Raw genomic sequence first — 22,260 nt, 5'->3', positions numbered from 1 at the left:
TAATTGAATTTTGTTACTTTTGCTTTTCAAAAATCCATCTTGTATTATATTGTAGGCTAATGATAGATTCTCATGGTACAGCTTCTTCAGTGTCAGAAATGCCAGATGTAATATACTCCTATTTAAAGCCGTAAATTTAAAAAAATTAAAAAAAAAAAATCAATCAGCCTCCTGAATCTTTTTCAACAGACTGTATAGGTCTATGACTTCTGTTAAATTATACTGTAATTTTAGTTACATTTACCTGTTTATTGTTGTATCATATTTGATTCTGGTTCTAGTTATAACTGAGACTCAAACTCTCTTAAATGGTAATTACAATTTTGAAAATGTATGTGTTCATAAATGCAGACAATTTTAATTTTCAAAATAACGTCAACACTGGATTCAACTTCTTAATTTGTTTAGAGTCCAATACTACTTTTACTGAAATTATTATAATATTTACTAAATAATAAAGATGAATAGTTGAATAACAAGCCAATGTGGGTCACTGGGTAATTGTTACTTATAAACAACACTGACAAGTTGATTTGAGTTGAGAATGACCAACCTCAGTATTTGTTTACCTGTTAAGTAAAATCTTTAATTGCCTAGTTAACAAGGAATTTAGTAGTTTATGATAAATTAGTATATAATTTTTGTTTGTGTTTAATAAAGTATTACATGAAACTATTTACCATTAATCTGTGTCTCTGCAGAGTGGGGATGATGAAGAATACAGAAGAATCTACACTAAGAAAATTAAGCCCAGACTGAAATCTGAGGACCTTGCAGAGGGAGTTGATGTACGTACTGAACGTCACAGCAGCACGAGCAGTGATGGCAGCACCATTACAACCATTACCCGCCGTATCACTACGTACACTGTGGACATTCCAGGGGGACCTGGCCAACAACAGATTGATATTTCAAGCCCAGAATTCAAAGTTAATGTTTCAGAGGGGAGCTCTGCTCAAATTAAATTGCCTCATGGAAACATAATAAGCAGAGTCAGTGGGCAAGAGGCTTTAGATCTTGGAGAAGGTAGATTAAGAGATTCAGAAGGCTCCTCTGAGAAGCACTGGAGTACAGCACATGTCAAAACATCATTTACAACAAAAGGAACAGAGGGAAGTGGAAAGGATATGAAATTTAATATATATGACACTGGATTGTCAGCAGCAAAAGCACATGGGGGGGGAGGGTCTTCGGAATTGATTCAGCATGATAGTAAAAGTGACCAAAGCTCATTCACATCAGACACAAACACAGGTCATGCCGATCTCTCAGTTAAACTTGACATAGGGACAGATAAGAATCAGGTAAGCAGTAGTGATCAAATGTTGAAAATAAAACACGAGGTTACCATTTCAGGTAAAGAAGCTGAAAAGGATATCAAATCACCCAAAGTGAACATTACAGGTGCAGAGGAATCAGAAGGAGGAATGAAGATGTCAAAAATCAGCATGTCATCAATTGAAATTAAGGGTCCAAAGGCTGCCAAGAGCGATGCAGACAAACTTTTACAAAGTGAAATAAAAGCAACAAAAATGGATATAAAGGCTCCTGGTATTGTAGACCCTAAGCTGAAATTGTCACCCATTTCAGGTTCAGAAAAGGCTGAAGTGGATGTTAATATTAAAGGTCCAAAGGTGAAAGGTGAAGCTGACATGAAAGGACTTGACATAGACATGTCAACAGATGTGAAGGGACCACAATTCAAGATGCCATCCATTGCTGGTCCAAAGATCTCCATGAGTGATGTAGATGCAAATCTTAAAGGCTCTAATATTAAATCAGATGTTGATGTTTCTGTTGCAAAAGTTGAAGGGGACATTAAGGCACCGAAATTAGACATTGAAGGTCCACATGTTAATATTGAAGGACCTGAAGGAGGATTCAAAATGCCAAAAATCAACATGCCATCTTTTGGAATTAAAGGTCCAAAGGGGGAGGGCCCTGATGTTGATGCTAGTCTTCCCAAAGCTGAAGTTAATGTTTCAGTACCAAAATTTGAAGGAGACATCAAAGGTCCAGAAATTCATATTGAAGGCCATGAAGGTGGAGTTAAAATGCCAAAAATAAAAATGCCATCATTTGGACTTAAAGGTTCAAAGGTTGAAGGGCCTGATGTAGACGTAAACCTTCCAGAAGGTGAAATGGACATCAAAGGACCATCCATAGATAGCATGGCACCAGATGTTGATATTAAGGGACCTGAAGGAAAAGTGACGGGTCCAAAATTCAAAATTCCATCAATTTCTGGTCCAAAGATCTCCATGCCAGATGTGGATTTCAACCTCAAGGGCCCTAAGGTGAAAGGGGAAGTTGATGCTTCAGTTCCCAAACTTGAAGGAGATATAAAATCGCCAAAAGTAGACATGAAAGGTCCAGAGGTTGATATTGAGGGTCCTGAAGGTGGATTCAAAATGCCAAAAGTTAAAATGCCATCATTTGGACTTAAAGGTCCAAAGGTCGAAGGGCCTGATGTAAATCTTCCAAAAGGTGAAGTGGACATAAAAGGACCATCCATAGACATCAAGGCACCAGACGTTGATATTAAGGGACCTGAAGGAAAAGTGACGGGTCCAAAATTCAAAATGCCATCAATTTCTGGTCCAAAGATCTCCATGCCAGATGTGGATTTCAACCTCAAGGGCCCTAAGGTGAAAGGGGAAGTCGATGCTTCAGTTCCCAAACTTGAGGGGGATATAAAATCGCCAAAAGTAGACATGAAAGGTCCAGAGGTTGATATTGAGGGTCCTGAAGGTGGATTCAAAATGCCAAAAGTTAAAATGCCATCATTTGGACTTAAAGGTCCAAAGGTCGAAGGGCCTGATGTAAATCTTCCAAAAAGTGAAGTGGACATAAAAGGACCATCCATAGACATCAAGGCACCAGACGTTGATATTAAGGGACCTGAAGGAAAAGTGACGGGTCCAAAATTCAAAATGCCATCAATTTCTGGTCCAAAGATCTCCATGCCAGATGTGGATTTCAACCTCAAGGGCCCTAAGGTGAAAGGGGAAGTCGATGCTTCAGTTCCCAAACTTGAAGGGGATATAAAATCGCCAGAAGTAGACATGAAAGGTTCAGAGGTTGATATTGAGGTTCCTGAAGGTGGATTCAAAATGCCAAAAATAAAAATGCCATCATTTGGACTTAAAGGTTCAAAGGTTGAAGGGCCTGATGTAGACGTAAACCTTCCAGAAGGTGAAATGGACATCAAAGGACCATCCATAGATAGCATGGCACCAGATGTTGATATTAAGGGACCTGAAGGAAAAGTGACGGGTCCAAAATTCAAAATTCCATCAATTTCTGGTCCAAAGATCTCCATGCCAGATGTGGATTTCAACCTCAAGGGCCCTAAGGTGAAAGGGGAAGTTGATGCTTCAGTTCCCAAACTTGAAGGGGATATAAAATTGCCAAAAGTAGACATGAAAGGTCCAGAGGTTGATATTGAGGGTCCTGAAGGTGGATTCAAAATGCCAAAAGTTAAAATGCCATCATTTGGACTTAAAGGTCCAAAGGTCGAAGGGCCTGATGTAAATCTTCCAAAAAGTGAAATGGACATAAAAGGACCATCCATAGACATCAAGGCACCAGATGTTGATATTAAGGGACCTGAAGGAAAAGTGACGGGTCCAAAATTCAAAATTCCATCAATTTCTGGTCCAAAGATCTCCATGCCAGATGTGGATTTCAACCTCAAGGGCCCTAAGGTGAAAGGGGAAGTTGATGCTTCAGTTCCCAAACTTGAAGGGGATATAAAATCGCCAAAAGTAGACATGAAAGGTCCAGAGGTTGATATTGAGGGTCCTGAAGGTGGATTCAAAATGCCAAAAGTTAAAATGCCATCATTTGGACTTAAAGGTCCAAAGGTCGAAGGGCCTGATGTAAATCTTCCAAAAGGTGAAATGGACATAAAAGGACCATCCATAGACATCAAGGCACCAGAGATTGATATTGAGGAACCTGAAGGAAAAGTGAAGGGTCCAAAATTCAAAATGCCATCCATTTCTGGTCCAAAGATCTCCATGCCAGATGTGGATTTCAACCTCAAGGGCCCTAAGGTAAAAGGAGATGTCGATGTTTCAGTTCCCAAACTTGAGGGGGATATAAAATTGCCAAAAGTAGACATGAAAGGTCCAGAGGTTGATATTGAGGGTCCTGAAGGTGGATTCAAAATGCCAAAAGTTAAAATGCCATCATTTGGACTTAAAGGTCCAAAGGTCGAAGGGCCTGATGTAAATCTTCCAAAAGGTGAAATGGACATAAAAGGACCATCCATAGACATCAAGGCACCAGAGATTGATATTGAGGAACCTGAAGGAAAAGTGAAGGGTCCAAAATTCAAAATGCCATCCATTTCTGGTCCAAAGATCTCCATGCCAGATGTGGATTTCAACCTCAAGGGCCCTAAGGTAAAAGGAGATGTCGATGTTTCAGTTCCCAAACTTGAGGGGGATATAAAATCGCCAAAAGTAGACATGAAAGGTCCAGAGGTTGATATTGAGGGTCCTGAAGGTGGATTCAAAATGCCAAAAGTTAAAATGCCATCATTTGGACTTAAAGGTCCAAAGGTCGAAGGGCCTGATGTAAATCTTCCAAAAGGTGAAATGGACATAAAAGGACCATCCATAGACATCAAGGCACCAGAGATTGATATTGAGGAACCTGAAGGAAAAGTGAAGGGTCCAAAATTCAAAATGCCATCCATTTCTGGTCCAAAGATCTCCATGCCAGATGTGGATTTCAACCTCAAGGGCCCTAAGGTAAAAGGAGATGTCGATGTTTCAGTTCCCAAACTTGAGGGGGATATAAAATCGCCAAAAGTAGACATGAAAGGTCCAGAGGTTGATATTGAGGGTCCTGAAGGTGGATTCAAAATGCCAAAAGTTAAAATGCCATCATTTGGACTTAAAGGTCCAAAGGTCGAAGGGCCTGATGTAAATCTTCCAAAAGGTGAAATGGACATAAAAGGACCATCCATAGACATCAAGGCACCAGAGATTGATATTGAGGGACCTGAAGGAAAAGTGAAGGGTCCAAAATTCAAAATGCCATCCATTTCTGGTCCAAAGATCTCCATGCCAGATGTGGATTTCAACCTCAAGGGCCCTAAGGTAAAAGGAGATGTCGATGTTTCAGTTCCCAAACTTGAGGGGGATATAAAATCGCCAAAAGTAGACATGAAAGGTCCAGAGGTTGATATTGAGGGTCCTGAAGGTGGATTCAAAATGCCAAAAGTTAAAATGCCATCATTTGGACTTAAAGGTCCAAAGGTCGAAGGGCCTGATGTAAATCTTCCAAAAGGTGAAATGGACATAAAAGGACCATCCATAGACATCAAGGCACCAGAGATTGATATTGAGGGACCTGAAGGAAAAGTGAAGGGTCCAAAATTCAAAATGCCATCCATTTCTGGTCCAAAGATCTCCATGCCAGATGTGGATTTCAACCTCAAGGGCCCTAAGGTAAAAGGAGATGTCGATGTTTCAGTTCCCAAACTTGAGGGGGATATAAAATCGCCAAAAGTAGACATGAAAGGTCCAGAGGTTGATATTGAGGGTCCTGAAGGTGGATTCAAAATGCCAAAAGTTAAAATGCCATCATTTGGACTTAAAGGTCCAAAGGTCGAAGGGCCTGATGTAAATCTTCCAAAAGGTGAAATGGACATAAAAGGACCATCCATAGACATCAAGGCACCAGAGATTGATATTGAGGGACCTGAAGGAAAAGTGAAGGGTCCAAAATTCAAAATGCCATCCATTTCTGGTCCAAAGATCTCCATGCCAGATGTGGATTTCAACCTCAAGGGCCCTAAGGTAAAAGGAGATGTCGATGTTTCAGTTCCCAAACTTGAGGGGGATATAAAATCGCCAAAAGTAGACATGAAAGGTCCAGAGGTTGATATTGAGGGTCCTGAAGGTGGATTCAAAATGCCAAAAGTTAAAATGCCATCATTTGGACTTAAAGGTCCAAAGGTCGAAGGGCCTGATGTAAATCTTCCAAAAGGTGAAATGGACATAAAAGGACCATCCATAGACATCAAGGCACCAGACATTGATATTGAGGAACCTGAAGGAAAAGTGAAGGGTCCAAAATTCAAAATGCCATCCATTTCTGGTCCAAAGATCTCCATGCCAGATGTGGATTTCAACCTCAAGGGCCCTAAGGTAAAAGGAGATGTCGATGTTTCAGTTCCCAAACTTGAGGGGGATATAAAATCGCCAAAAGTAGACATGAAAGGTCCAGAGGTTGATATTGAGGGTCCTGAAGGTGGATTCAAAATGCCAAAAGTTAAAATGCCATCATTTGGACTTAAAGGTCCAAAGGTCGAAGGGCCTGATGTAAATCTTCCAAAAGGTGAAATGGACATAAAAGGACCATCCATAGACATCAAGGCACCAGACATTGATATTGAGGAACCTGAAGGAAAAGTGAAGGGTCCAAAATTCAAAATGCCATCCATTTCTGGTCCAAAGATCTCCATGCCAGATGTGGATTTCAACCTCAAGGGCCCTAAGGTAAAAGGAGATGTCGATGTTTCAGTTCCCAAACTTGAGGGGGATATAAAATCGCCAAAAGTAGACATGAAAGGTCCAGAGGTTGATATTGAGGGTCCTGAAGGTGGATTCAAAATGCCAAAAGTTAAAATGCCATCATTTGGACTTAAAGGTCCAAAGGTCGAAGGGCCTGATGTAAATCTTCCAAAAGGTGAAATGGACATAAAAGGACCATCCATAGACATCAAGGCACCAGACATTGATATTGAGGAACCTGAAGGAAAAGTGAAGGGTCCAAAATTCAAAATGCCATCCATTTCTGGTCCAAAGATCTCCATGCCAGATGTGGATTTCAACCTCAAGGGCCCTAAGGTAAAAGGAGATGTCGATGTTTCAGTTCCCAAACTTGAGGGGGATATAAAATCGCCAAAAGTAGACATGAAAGGTCCAGAGGTTGATATTGAGGGTCCTGAAGGTGGATTCAAAATGCCAAAAGTTAAAATGCCATCATTTGGACTTAAAGGTCCAAAGGTCGAAGGGCCTGATGTAAATCTTCCAAAAGGTGAAATGGACATAAAAGGACCATCCATAGACATCAAGGCACCAGACATTGATATTGAGGGACCTGAAGGAAAAGTGAAGGGTCCAAAATTCAAAATGCCATCCATTTCTGGTCCAAAGATCTCCATGCCAGATGTGGATTTCAACCTCAAGGGCCCTAAGGTAAAAGGAGATGTCGATGTTTCAGTTCCCAAACTTGAAGGGGATATAAAATCGCCAAAAGTAGACATGAAAGGTCCAGAGGTTGATATTGAGGGTCCTGAAGGTGGATTCAAAATGCCAAAAGTTAAAATGCCATCATTTGGACTTAAAGGTCCAAAGGTCGAAGGGCCTGATGTAAATCTTCCAAAAGGTGAAATGGACATAAAAGGACCATCCATAGACATCAAGGCACCAGACATTGATATTGAGGGACCTGAAGGAAAAGTGAAGGGTCCAAAATTCAAAATGCCATCCATTTCTGGTCCAAAGATCTCCATGCCAGATGTGGATTTCAACCTCAAGGGCCCTAAGGTAAAAGGAGATGTCGATGTTTCAGTTCCCAAACTTGAAGGGGATATAAAATCGCCAAAAGTAGACATGAAAGGTCCAGAGGTTGATATTGAGGGTCCTGAAGGTGGATTCAAAATGCCAAAAGTTAAAATGCCATCATTTGGACTTAAAGGTCCAAAGGTCGAAGGGCCTGATGTAAATCTTCCAAAAGGTGAAATGGACATAAAAGGACCATCCATAGACATCAAGGCACCAGACATTGATATTGAGGGACCTGAAGGAAAAGTGAAGGGTCCAAAATTCAAAATGCCATCCATTTCTGGTCCAAAGATCTCCATGCCAGATGTGGATTTCAACCTCAAGGGCCCTAAGGTAAAAGGAGATGTCGATGTTTCAGTTCCCAAACTTGAAGGGGATATAAAATCGCCAAAAGTAGACATGAAAGGTCCAGAGGTTGATATTGAGGGTCCTGAAGGTGGATTCAAAATGCCAAAAGTTAAAATGCCATCATTTGGACTTAAAGGTCCAAAGGTCGAAGGGCCTGATGTAAATCTTCCAAAAGGTGAAATGGACATAAAAGGACCATCCATAGACATCAAGGCACCAGACATTGATATTGAGGGACCTGAAGGAAAAGTGAAGGGTCCAAAATTCAAAATGCCATCCATTTCTGGTCCAAAGATCTCCATGCCAGATGTGGATTTCAACCTCAAGGGCCCTAAGGTAAAAGGAGATGTCGATGTTTCAGTTCCCAAACTTGAAGGGGATATAAAATTGCCAAAAGTAGACATGAAAGGTCCAGAGGTTGATATTGAGGGTCCTGAAGGTGGATTCAAAATGCCAAAAGTTAAAATGCCATCATTTGGACTTAAAGGTCCAAAGGTCGAAGGGCCTGATGTAAATCTTCCAAAAGGTGAAATGGACATAAAAGGACCATCCATAGACATCAAGGCACCAGACATTGATATTGAGGGACCTGAAGGAAAAGTGAAGGGTCCAAAATTCAAAATGCCATCCATTTCTGGTCCAAAGATCTCCATGCCAGATGTGGATTTCAACCTCAAGGGCCCTAAGGTAAAAGGAGATGTCGATGTTTCAGTTCCCAAACTTGAAGGGGATATAAAATTGCCAAAAGTAGACATGAAAGGTCCAGAGGTTGATATTGAGGGTCCTGAAGGTGGATTCAAAATGCCAAAAGTTAAAATGCCATCATTTGGACTTAAAGGTCCAAAGGTCGAAGGGCCTGATGTAAATCTTCCAAAAGGTGAAATGGACATAAAAGGACCATCCATAGAAATCAAGGCACCAGACATTGATATTGAGGGACCTGAAGGAAAAGTGAAGGGTCCAAAATTCAAAATGCCATCCATTTCTGGTCCAAAGATCTCCATGCCAGATGTGGATTTCAACCTCAAGGGCCCTAAGGTGAAAGGGGAAGTCGATGCTTCAGTTCCCAAACTTGAAGGGGATATAAAATTGCCAAAAGTAGACATGAAAGGTCCAGAGGTTGATATTGAGGGTCCTGAAGGTGGATTCAAAATGCCAAAAGTTAAAATGCCATCATTTGGAATTGAAGGTCCAAAGGTCGAAGGGGCTGATGTAAATCTTCCAAAAGGTGAAGTGGACATAAAAGGACCATCCATAGATATCAAGGCACCAGATGTTGATATTGAGGGACCTGAAGGAAAAATAAAGGGTCCGAAGTTCAAAATTCCATCAATTTCTGGTCCAACGATCTCCATGCCAGATGTGGATTTCAACCTCAAGGGCCCTAAGGTGAAAGAATTTGATGTTTCAGTTCCCAAACTTGAAGGGGATATAAAATTGCCAAAAGTAGACATGAAAGGTCCAGAGGTTGATATTGAGGGTCCTGAAGGTGGATTCAAAATGCCAAAAGTTAAAATGCCATCATTTGGTTTTAAAGGTCCAAACATTGAGGGTCCTGACATTGGTCTGCCCAAAGGTGAAGTTGATATAAAAGGACCACCCCTAGATATCAAGGCACCAGAAATTGACATCGAGGGACCTGAGGGAAAAGTGAAGGGTCCTAAAGTTGAAATAGAAGGGGCCAAAATTGACCTTGATGTTTCAGGACCGTCAGTTAAGAAGTCTAAGTTCAAAATGCCAAAATTTGGTTTGAAATCACCCAAAATCGAAGGACCAGATGTTGATGTTAAAGTACCAAAAGGCGATGTCACTGTAGAAGCCAAAAGTCCAGAGGGCGGATTTAAATTGCCAAAGTTCAAGATGCCAAAATTTGGTTTCAAATCCCCTAAAGCAGACATCCCAAGTACTGATGAATCAGATTTAAATGTCAACATTAAAAGTCCATCTGTTGATATTGAAGTTCCAGAAGGAAAAATCAAAAGTCCAAAAATTAAGATGCCAACTGTTTCAGGGCCAAATATTACTTTACCGGATGTGGATTTTAATCTTAAAGGACCGAAAGTAAAGGGGGATGTGGACATCTCAGTTCCCAAAATTGAAGGTAACCTTCAAGCCCCGAACGTTGAAATTGAAGGTCGAGATTTGGATGTTGATGCATCAGCAGGAGGCTTCAAGATGCCTAAAGTCAAAATGCCAGCATTTGGTGTCAAAGGTCCGAAAGTTGAGTGCCCTGATATTGATGTAAATCTTCCAAAGGCAGATATTGATGTGAAAGGTCCTAAGATTGATCTCCAAAGCCCAGATATTGACATCGAAGGACCAGAAGGGAAAATCAAAGGTCCCAAATTCAAAATGCCCAACATATCAGGTCCAAAGGTCTCAATGCCTGATGTGGACTTTAATCTTAAAGGCCCTAAATTAAAAGGGGATGTGGATGTCTCAGTTCCCAAAATTGAAGGTGACATTAAAGCACCGAAAGTTGAAATCGAAGGTCAAGATTTGGATGTTGATGCATCAGGAGGAGGCTTTAAGCTGCCTAAAGTCAAAATGCCAGCATTTGGTATCAAAGGTCCAAAAGTTGAGGGCGCTGATATTGATGTAAATCTACCAAAGGCAGATATTGATGTCAAAGGTACTAAGATTGATGTCCAAAGCCCAGATATTGACATTGAAGGACCAGAAGGGAAAATCAAAGGTCCCAAATTCAAAATGCCCAACATATCAGGTCCAAAGATCTCAATGCCTGATGTTGACTTTAATCTTAAAGGCCCTAAATTCAAAGGGGATGTCTCAGTTCCCAAGATTGAGGGTGACATTAAAGCACCAAAAGTTGAAATCGAAAGTCCAGATGTGGATATTGAAGGATCAGGAGGAGGCTTTAAGATGCCTAAAATCAAAATGCCATCATTTGGGTTGAAAGGTCCAAAAGTTGAGTGCCCTGATGTTGATGTAAATCTACCAAAGGCAGATATTGATGTGAAAGGCCCTAAGATTGATGTCCAAAGCCCAGATATTGACATTGAAGGACCAGAAGGGAAAATCAAAGGTCCCAAATTCAAAATGCCAACCATATCAGGTCCAAAGATCTCAATGCCTGATGTTGACTTTAATCTGAAAGGCCCTAAATTAAAAGGGGATGTGGATGTCTCCGTTCCCAAGATTGAGGGTGACATTAAAGCCCCAAAAGTTGAAATCGAAGGTCGAGATTTGGATGTTGATGCATCAGGAGGAGGCTTTAAGATACCTAAAGTCAAAATGCCATCATTTGGTGTCACAGGTCCAAAAGTTGAGGGCGCTGATATTGATGTAAATCTTCCAAAGGCAGATATTGATGTGAAAGGTCCTAAGATTGATCTCCAAAGCCCAGATATTGACATTGAAGGACCAGAAGGGAAAATCAAAGGTCCCAAATTCAAAATGCCAAACATATCAGGTCCAAAGATCTCAATGCCTGATATGGACTTTAATATTAAAGGCCCTAAATTCAAAGGGGATGTCTCAGTTCCCAAGATTGAGGGTGACATTAAAGCACCAAAAGTTGAAATCGAAGGTCAAGATTTGGATGTTGATGCATCAGGAGGAGGCTTCAAGATGCCTAAAGTCAAAATGCCAGCATTTGGTGTCAAAGGTCCAAAAGTTGAGTGCCCTGATATTGATGTAAATCTACCAAAGGCAGATATTGATGTGAAAGGTCCTAAGATTGATCTCCAAAGCCCAGATATTGACATTGAAGGACCAGAAGGGAAAATCAAAGGTCCCAAATTCAAAATGCCCAACATATCAGGTCCAAAGATCTCAATGCCTGATGTGGACTTTAATCTTAAAAGCCCTAAATTAAAAGGGGATGTGGATGTCTCAGTTCCCAAAATTGAAGGTGACATTAAAGCACCGAAAGGTGAAATCGAAGGTCAAGATTTGGATGTTGATGCATCAGGAGGAGGCTTTAAGATGCCTAAATTCAAAATGCCATCATTTGGGTTCAAAGGTCCGAAAGTTGAGGGTGCTGATATTGATGTAAATCTACCAAAGGCAGATATTGATGTGAAAGGTCCTAAGATTGATCTCCAAAGCCCAGATATTGACATTGAAGGACCAGAAGGGAAAATCAAAGGTCCCAAATTCAAAATGCCAAACATATCAGGTCCAAAGATCTCAATGCCTGATGTTGACTTTAATCTTAAAGGCCCTAAATTAAAAGGGGATGTGGATGTCTCATTTCCCAAGATTGAAGGTGACATTAAAGCACCAAAAGTTGAAATTGAAGGTCAAGATCTGGATGTTGATGCATCAGGAGGAGGCTTCAAGATGCCTAAAGTCAAAATGCCAGCATTTGGTGTCAAAGGTCCGAAAGTTGAGTGCCCTGATATTGATGTAAATCTTCCAAAGGCAGATATTGACGTGAAAGGTCCTAAGATTGATCTCCAAAGCCCAGATATTGACATTGAAGGACCAGAAGGGAAAATCAAAGGTCCCAAATTCAAAATGCCAAACATATCAGGTCCAAAGATCTCAATGCCTGACGTGGACTTTAATCTTAAAGGCCCTAAATTAAAAGGGGATGTGGATGTCTCAGTTCCCAAAATTGAAGGTGACATTAAAGCACCGAAAGTTGAAATCGAAGGTCAAGATTTTGATGTTGATGCATCAGGAGGAGGCTTTAAGATGCCTAAATTCAAAATGCCATCATTTGGGTTCAAAGGTCCGAAAGTTGAGGGTGCTGATATTGATGTAAATCTACCAAAGGCAGATATTGATGTGAAAGGTCCTAAGATTGATCTCCAAAGCCCAGATATTGACATTGAAGGACCAGAAGGGAAAATCAAAGGTCCCAAATTCAAAATGCCAACCATATCAGGTCCAAAGATCTCAATGCCTGATGTTGACTTTAATCTTAAAGGCCCTAAATTAAAAGGGGAAGTGGATGTCTCAGTTCCCAGGATTGAAGGTGACATTAAAGCACCAAAAGTTGAAATTGAAGGTCAAGATCTGGATGTTGATGCATCAGGAGGAGGCTTCAAGATGCCTAAAGTCAAAATGCCAGCATTTGGTGTCAAAGGTCCGAAAGTTGAGTGCCCTGATATTGATGTAAATCTTCCAAAGGCAGATATTGATGTGAAAGGTCCTAAGATTGATCTCCAAAGCCCAGATATTGACATCGAAGGACCAGAAGGGAAAATCAAAGGTCCCAAATTCAAAATGCCCAACATATCAGGTCCAAAGGTCTCAATGCCTGATGTGGACTTTAATCTTAAAGGCCCTAAATTAAAAGGGGATGTGGATGTCTCAGTTCCCAAAATTGAAGGTGACATTAAAGCACCGAAAGTTGAAATCGAAGGTCAAGATTTGGATGTTGATGCATCAGGAGGAGGCTTTAAGATGCCTAAATTCAAAATGCCATCATTTGGGTTCAAAGGTCCGAAAGTTGAGGGTGCTGATATTGATGTAAATCTACCAAAGGCAGATATTGATGTGAAAGGTCCTAAGATTGATCTCCAAAGCCCAGATATTGACATTGAAGGACCAGAAGGGAAAATCAAAGGTCCCAAATTCAAAATGCCAACCATATCAGGTCCAAAGATCTCAATGCCTGATGTGGACTTTAATCTTAAAGGGCCTAAATTAAAAGGGGATGTGGATGTCTCAGTTCCCAAGATTGAAGGCGACATTAAAGCACCGAAAGTTGAAATCGAAGGTCAAGATTTGGATGTTGATGCATCAGGAGGAGGCTTTAAGATGCCTAAAGTCAAAATGCCAGCATTTGGTGTCAAAGGTCCGAAAGTTGAAGGCCTTGATATTGATGTAAATCTACCAAAGGCAGATATTGATGTCAAAGGTCCTAAGATTGATGTCCAAAGCCCTGATATTGACATTGAAGGACCAGAAGGGAAAATCAAAGGTCCCAAATTCAAAATGCCAAACATATCAGGTCCAAAGATTTCAATGCCTGACATGGACTTTAATCTTAAAGGCCCTAAATTCAAAGGGGATGTCTCAGTTCCCAAGATTGAGGGTGACATTAAAGCACCGAAAGTTGAAATTGAAGGAGCAGACATGGATGTTGAAGGATCAGGAGGAAGCTTTAAGATGCCTAAAATCAAAATGCCATCATTTGGGTTCAAAGGTCCGAAAGTTGAGTGCCCTGATATTGATGTAAATCTTCCAAAGGCAGATATTGATGTGAAAGGCCCTAAGATTGATCTCCAAAGCCCAGATATTGACATTGAAGGACCAGAAGGGAAAATCAAAGGTCCCAAATTCAAAATGCCAAACATATCAGGTCCAAAGATTTCAATGCCTGACATGGACTTTAATCTTAAAGGCCCTAAATTCAAAGGGGATGTCTCAGTTCCCAAGATTGAGGGTGACATTAAAGCACCGAAAGTTGAAATTGAAGGAACAGATGTGGATGTTGAAGGATCAGGAGGAGGCTTTAAGATGCCTAAAGTCAAAATGCCAGCATTTGGTATCAAAGGTCCAAAGGTTGAGGGTGCTGATATTGATGTAAATCTACCAAAGGCAGATATTGATGTCAAAGGTCCAAAGATTGATCTCCAAAGCCCAGATATTGACATTGAAGGACCGGAAGGCAAAATCAAAGGTCCCAAATTCAAAATGCCAACCATATCAGGTCCAAAGATCTCAATGCCTGATGTGGACTTTAATCTTAAAGGCCCTAAATTCAAAGGGGATTTGGATGTCTCAGTTCCCAAGATTGAAGGCGACATTAAAGCCCCAAAAGTTGAATTTGAAGGTCCAGATGTGGATGTTGAAGGATCAGGAGGAGGCTTTAAGATGCCTAAATTCAAAATGCCATCATTTGGGCACAAAGGTCCGAAGGTTGAGGGCCCTGAGTTTGATCTGAATCTACCAAAGGCAGATATTGATGTCAGAGGTCCAACGATTGATCTCCAAAGACCAGATATTGACATTGAAGGACCAGAAGGGAAAATCAAAGGCCCCAAATTCAAAATGCCAACCATATCAGGTCCAAAGATCTCAATGCCTGATGTGGACTTTAATCTTAAAGGCCCTAAATTAAAAGGGGATGTGGATGTCTCAGTTCCCAAGATTGAAGGCGACATTAAAGCCCCAAAAGTTGAATTTGAAGGTCCAGATGTGGATGTTGAAGGATCCGGAGGAGGCTTTAAGATGCCTAAATTCAAAATCCCATCATTTGGGCACAAAGGTCCGAAGGTTGAGGGCCCTGAGTTTGATCTGAATCTACCAAAGGCAGATATTGATGTCAAAGGTCCAACGATTGATCTCCAAAGACCAGATATTGACATTGAAGGACCAGAAGGGAAAATCAAAGGTCCCAAATTCAAAATGCCCAATATATCAGGTCCAAAGATCTCAATGCCTGATGTTGACTTTAATCTTAAAGGCCCTAAATTCAAAGGGGATTTGGATGTCTCAGTTCCCAGGATTGAAGGTGACATTAAAGCACCAAAAGTTGAAATTGAAGGTCCAAATTTGGATGGTGATGCATCAGGAGGAGGCTTTAAGTTGCCTAAAGTCAAAATGCCAGCATTTGGTGTCAAAGGTCCAAAAGTTGAGGGCGCTGATATTGATGTAAATCTACCAAAGGCAGATATTGATGTCAAAGGTCCTAAGATTGATCTCCAAAGCCCAGATATTGACATTGAAGGACCGGAAGGCAAAGTCAAAGGTCCCAAATTCAAAATGCCAAACATATCAGGTCCAAAGATCTCAATGCCTGATGTGGACTTTAATCTTAAAGGCCCTAAATTCAAAGGGGATATCTCAGTTCCCAAGATTGAGGGTGACATTAAAGCACCGAAAGTTGAAATTGAAGGAACAGATGTGGATGTTGAAGGATCAGGAGGAGGCTTTAAGATGCCTAAAATCAAAATGCCATCATTTGGGTTCAAAGGTCCGAAAGTTGAGTGCCCTGATATTGATGTAAATCTACCAAAGGCAGATATTGATGTGAAAGGTCCAAAGATTGATCTCCAAAGACCAGATATTGACATTGAAGGACCAGAAGGGAAAATCAAAGGTCCCAAATTCAAAATGCCAACCATATCAGGTCCAAAGATCTCAATGCCTGATGTGGACTTTGATCTTAAAGGCCCTAAATTCAAAGGGGATTTGGATGTCTCAGTTCCCAAGATTGAGGGTGACATTAAAGCACCGAAAGTTGAATTTGAAGGTCCAGATGTGGATGTTGAAGGATCAGGAGGAGGCTTTAAGATGCCTAAAGTCAAAATGCCAGCATTTGGTGTCAAAGGTCCAAAGGTTGAAGGCCCTGATATTGATGTAAATCTACCAAAGGCTGATATTGATGTGAAAGGTCCTAAGATTGATCTCCAAAGCCCAGATATTGACATTGAAGGACCAGAAGGGAAAATCAAAGGTCCCAAATTCAAAATGCCAAACATATCAGGTCCAAAGATCTCAATGCCTGATATGGACTTTAATCTTAAAGGCCCTAAATTCAAAGGGGATGTCTCAGTTCCCAAGATTGAGGGTGACATTAAAGCACCGAAAGTTGAAATTGAAGGAGCGGATGTGGATGTTGAAGGATCAGGAGGAGGCTTTAAGATGCCCAAAATCAAAATGCCATCATTTGGGTTCAAAGGTCCGAAAGTTGAGTGCCCTGATATTGATGTAAATCTACCAAAGGCAGATATTGATGTGAAAGGTCCAAAGATTGATCTCCAAAGACCAGATATTGACATTGAAGGACCAGAAGGGAAAATCAAAGGTCCCAAATTCAAAATGCCAACCATATCAGGTCCAAAGATCTCAATGCCTGATGTGGACTTTAATCTTAAGGGCCCTAAGTTAAAAGGGGATTTGGATGTCTCAGTTCCCAAGATTGAAGGTGACATTAAAGCCCCAAAAGTTGAAATTGAAGGTCCAGATGTGGATGTTGAAGGATCAGGAGGAGGCTTTAAGATGCCTAAAGTCAAAATGCCAGCATTTGGTGTCAAAGGTCCAAAGGTTGAAGGCGGTGACATTGATGTCAAAGGTCCTAAGATTGATGTCCAAAGCCCAGATATTGACATTGAAGGACCAGAAGGGAAAATCAAAGGTCCCAAATTCAAAATGCCAAACATATCAGGTCCAAACATTTCATTACCTGATATGGACTTTAATCTTAAAGGCCCTAAATTCAAAGGGGATGTCTCAGTTCCCAAGATTGAGGGTGACATTAAAGCACCGAAAGTTGAATTTGAAGGTCCAGATTTGGATGTTGATGCATCAGGAGGAGGCTTTAAGATGCCTAAAGTCAAAATGCCAGCATTTGGTTTCAAAGGTCCAAAGGTTGAAGGCCCTGATATTGATGTAAATCTACCAAAGGCTGATATTGATGTGAAAGGTCCTAAGATTGATCTCCAAAGCCCAGATATTGACATTGAAGGACCAGAAGGGAAAATCAAAGGTCCCAAATTCAAAATGCCAAACATATCAGGTCCAAAGATCTCAATGCCTGATATGGACTTTAATCTTAAAGGCCCTAAATTCAAAGGGGATGTCTCAGTTCCCAAGATTGAGGGTGACATTAAAGCACCGAAAGTTGAAATTGAAGGAGCGGATGTGGATGTTGAAGGATCAGGAGGAGGCTTTAAGATGCCCAAAATCAAAATGCCATCATTTGGGTTCAAAGGTCCGAAAGTTGAGTGCCCTGATATTGATGTAAATCTACCAAAGGCAGATATTGATGTGAAAGGTCCAAAGATTGATCTCCAAAGACCAGATATTGACATTGAAGGACCAGAAGGGAAAATCAAAGGTCCCAAATTCAAAATGCCAACCATATCAGGTCCAAAGATCTCAATGCCTGATGTGGACTTTAATCTTAAGGGCCCTAAGTTAAAAGGGGATTTGGATGTCTCAGTTCCCAAGATTGAAGGTGACATTAAAGCCCCAAAAGTTGAAATTGAAGGTCCAGATGTGGATGTTGAAGGATCAGGAGGAGGCTTTAAGATGCCTAAAGTCAAAATGCCAGCATTTGGTGTCAAAGGTCCAAAGGTTGAAGGCGGTGACATTGATGTCAAAGGTCCTAAGATTGATGTCCAAAGCCCAGATATTGACATTGAAGGACCAGAAGGGAAAATCAAAGGTCCCAAATTCAAAATGCCAAACATATCAGGTCCAAACATTTCATTACCTGATATGGACTTTAATCTTAAAGGCCCTAAATTCAAAGGGGATGTCTCAGTTCCCAAGATTGAGGGTGACATTAAAGCACCGAAAGTTGAATTTGAAGGTCCAGATTTGGATGTTGATGCATCAGGAGGAGGCTTTAAGATGCCTAAAGTCAAAATGCCAGCATTTGGTGTCAAAGGTCCAAAGGTTGAAGGCCCTGATATTGATGTAAATCTACCAAAGGCTGATATTGATGTGAAAGGTCCTAAGATTGATGTCCAAAGCCCAGATATTGACATTGAAGGACCAGAAGGGAAAATCAAAGGTCCCAAATTCAAAATGCCAACCATATCAGGTCCAAAGATCTCAATGCCTGATATGGACTTTAATCTTAAAGGCCCTAAATTCAAAGGGGATGTCTCAGTTCCCAAGATTGAGGGTGACATTAAAGGACCGAAAGTTGAAATTGAAGGAGCAGATGTGGATGTTGAAGGATCAGGAGGAGGCTTTAAGATGCCTAAAATCAAAATGCCAACTATTGGCATCAAAGGTCCAAAAGCTGAGGGCCCTGATATTGATGTAAACCTACCAAAGGCAGATATTGATGTGAAAGGTCCTAAGATTGATCTCCAAAGCCCAGATATTGACATTGAAGGACCAGAAGGGAAAATCAAAGGTCCCAAATTCAAAATGCCAACCATATCAGGTCCAAAGATCTCAATGCCTGATATGGACTTTAATCTTAAAGGCCCTAAATTCAAAGGGGATGTCTCAGTTCCCAAGATTGAGGGTGACATTAAAGCACCGAAAGTTGAAATTGAAGGAGCAGATGTGGATGTTGAAGGATCAGGAGGAGGCTTTAAGATGCCTAAAATCAAAATGCCAACTATTGGCATCAAAGGTCCAAAAGCTGAGGGCCCTGATATTGATGTAAACCTACCAAAGGCAGATATTGATGTGAAAGGCCCTAAGATTAATGTCCGAAGCCCAGATATTGACATTGAAGGACCAGAAGGGAAAATCAAAGGTCCTAAATTCAAAATGCCAACCATATCAGGTCCAAAGATCTCAATGCCTGAAATGGACTTCAATATTAAAGGCCCTAAGTTAAAAGGGGATGTGGATGTCTCCATTCCTAAGATTGAGGGAGACGTTCAAGCACCGAAAGTTGAAATCGAAGGTCCAGATTTGGATGTTGATGCATCAGGAGGAGGCTTCAAAATGCCTAAAGTCAAAATGCCAGCATTTGGTTTTAAAGGTCCAAAAGTTGGGGGCCCTGATATTGATGTAAATCTGCCAAAGGCAGATATTGATGTCAGAGGTCCTAAGATTGATGTCCAAAGCCCTGATATTGACATTGAAGGACCAGAAGGGAAAATCAAAGGTCCCAAATTCAAAATGCCAACCATATCAGGTCCAAAGATCTCAATGCCTGATATGGACGTCAATATTAAAGGCCCTAATATAAAGGGGGATGTTGATGTATCTATTCCTAAGATTACAGGTGACATCAAGGCACCGAAAGTTGACACTGAAGGACCTAATCTCAGTATGGATGGAGCAGAAGGTTTTAAAATACCCAAAATCAAAATGCCATCCTTTGGAATTAAGGGGCCAGTAGTGGAGGGTGCTGATGCTGAAATAAATGTTCCCAAAATTGAAGCTGACATCAAAGGGCCATTTGTGGATATTAAAGGCCCAGGTCACAGCATTGAGAGCAATCTTGAAGGGCCTGATGTGGACATCAGTTTGAAGGGAAAGAAGGGTAAATTGAAAGTGCCCAAGGGAAAAGGAAAGATGAAAACTGATATTACTGTTGATTCTAAAACTGGCAATGTTGAGCTAGCTACAGGCTCACCTGACTTGCATCTTAAAGGACCTAAGGTTAAGAAGCCATTGTTTGGAAAATTACATTTTCCTGATGTGGAATTTGACATAAAATCCCCAAAGGTTAAAGGCGGTGGTTCAGTTTCTGGAAATTCAAAATCAGTTGAATTTGATTCATCACCCGGAAATCTTAAAGCAGATATACCTGGTGTTGATATTCAGTCACCAGTTGTTAGCTTGGAGGGTACAGATGTCAAAGCTAAAAAATCCAAAATCAAAATGCCAAAGTTCTCAGGATCCAAGGTCAAATCTGCTGATGTTGACATCAATGTTCCAAAGCTACAATCACCTGAAATGAGTATGAATCTGGGTGCACCTGATGTTAGTTTGGAAGATCAAGGCATAAAAGTCAAGGGGAACACTGATGCAGAAGGCTTTAAAGCTGGATTTCAAGGTATAGATCTGAATATGCCATCTGCAAAGCTTAAAGTACCCCATGTAAGTTCTTCACAAGAGCAAACAGGAGAAATAGGCATGCATACAGATGTTGCAGTATCAAGTGTATCAATGGAGTATACCGAGGGTAATGTAACCTTTCCTAAGCTTAAAGTGCCAAAATTTGGTATAGCTTTGCCTCAGGTAGAAGGAAGGGAGATGGCTGTGGATGTAGGGTCAGGAGAATCAACTGCTAGTGGTAATGTTGGTTCAAGTGTGGAAGTGCCATGTCCAGATTTAAAAAGCAGTGGTGCCAAAGCCAAAGTCAAAAAGCCACGATTTTTTGGCAAGTCTAAACCTAAGGGTGGAAGTGCAGCTGATCTTACATTTCAGGGACCTGAAGTTGAAGCTACAATTAAGGGGGGTGCCAAAGTGTCTAAAGAATTAAGTGCAAGTTCTGGGGAGCTTATGAGTGGAAAGATGTTAGAGGGGGCTTCTGGTTTAAAGATTTCACCTAAGAGTAAATCTGCTTCGCTTGATCTTTACAAAAAAACAAGGCATCGTTCTACATCACTCAGTGATGAAGGAGAACTTGCTTCTCCCACTTCTGTTGAAGGGCATTTACAGACAGAAGGTGGTGACATTTCAATGGATGTTGGAGGGGCTAAAGTGAAAGGCAAAAAAGGAATGCTCAAATTTGGCACATTTGGTGGATTTAGTTCAAAATCCAAGGGTTCATATGAAGTGACACTTGGAGAAGATAGTGAAGCAAAGATTGAAGGTGCTGGAGGAATTGTTTCCCCTTCGAAGAAGTCTAGAGTATCATCAACATCTAGCAGTGATAGTGTTTCAAAGGGTGGTTTTCGCTTCCCAAAGGTTGAAATTGCTGTTTCACCAAAGAAATAATATGTTGGGATAAGATTAAAAGGCACTGGTGTTTTGCCTTTTTATATACTATGAGTTCACATACAGTCTAATGCTTTATACTAGACAGCTACTTTATATGCCTCATCTAACTACAGTGCACTGTCATAAATTTTGTCCAATTTCCTTTTGCCATTCCAAATAATAGTCCTTTCTTTTTGCTGGGGTACATGTCATGGCTTTTAACTGTAAATAAGAGAAATCTGTATTGTAATTTTCATCATCATTTGTAAATAGTAAAAAAATTAGTCTACCATCACATTTTCTATTCACTGCCACAGCAATGTTGAAATGGCATATGTGCATGTGGTTTTAACACTTTTTGTGATATGATAATTATATTTTTGTATTTGGTAATCTTTAGGGGAAATGGTTTAGCAAGCATCTGTCACATATATGTTAACTGTTTGTATGTGCCTTTAATATACAATTTCATTCAAAGCAAACAAACCCAAAACATTTAATATAAGTAAGATTTTATAATTTTCAAATCAAGTCTGTATAATACTTAAAAGTGAAATTTTAAAAGTGACGGATCAATCAAATGACATTTTATATTTTAGAGCTGTAAAAATGTAAATAAACTGCTGTTACACTGATACATTAGGAAAAAGTCTTTTAGTGCCAAATAAACAATAAGACAAATCATGCAATCTATGCACACATTACAGAATTTATATTTGAGGAGACCATGAACTTGCACAAATCAGTAAACCAATAACTGCTTTTCAGACATTACTATTTTAATGAACATTTTTAGGTTGCTATGATCTTCTCCCTTCTCCAGCTTTCTCATTTGACCCAGTGAATGGCTGTGCTTGAAATTGTTTTTATTCCCTGTCATCTGCAAAACCAAATAAAGTGTTCAGTTATCATGTGTATATGTATTGAATTTATGTATGTTGTTAATCAGAACTTAGAACTGATCTTAAAATACGACCAACATCCTAACTCATTTATGAAACGTTGTGTAAGCAAAGGAAACAGGACATGATGCAAGGTTTCCTGATTGCTTTGACTCAAC

General features: G+C 40.4%; 1 protein-coding gene across 2 annotated transcripts in view; it reads left to right on the top strand.

Moving 5' to 3' along the window:
- The window catches only part of ahnak (AHNAK nucleoprotein), a 36,726-nt gene extending 14,611 nt beyond the window's left edge, over positions 1 to 22,115 (top strand). For both annotated transcript variants that reach the window (XM_058397242.1, XM_058397241.1), the window contains one exon: positions 702 to 22,115. In XM_058397242.1, coding sequence (XP_058253225.1) covers positions 702 to 21,218 — 20,517 coding nt within the window. In that variant the 3' untranslated portion in view covers positions 21,219 to 22,115. The remainder of the gene's footprint in view (positions 1 to 701) is intronic.
- Positions 22,116 to 22,260: the final 145 nt, after the last annotated feature.

This window comes from Hemibagrus wyckioides, linkage group LG08, assembly GCF_019097595.1.
Source record: "Hemibagrus wyckioides isolate EC202008001 linkage group LG08, SWU_Hwy_1.0, whole genome shotgun sequence".
NCBI classification, from domain to species: domain Eukaryota; kingdom Metazoa; phylum Chordata; class Actinopteri; order Siluriformes; family Bagridae; genus Hemibagrus; species Hemibagrus wyckioides.
This window is presented reverse-complemented; position numbering and strand designations above follow the sequence as displayed.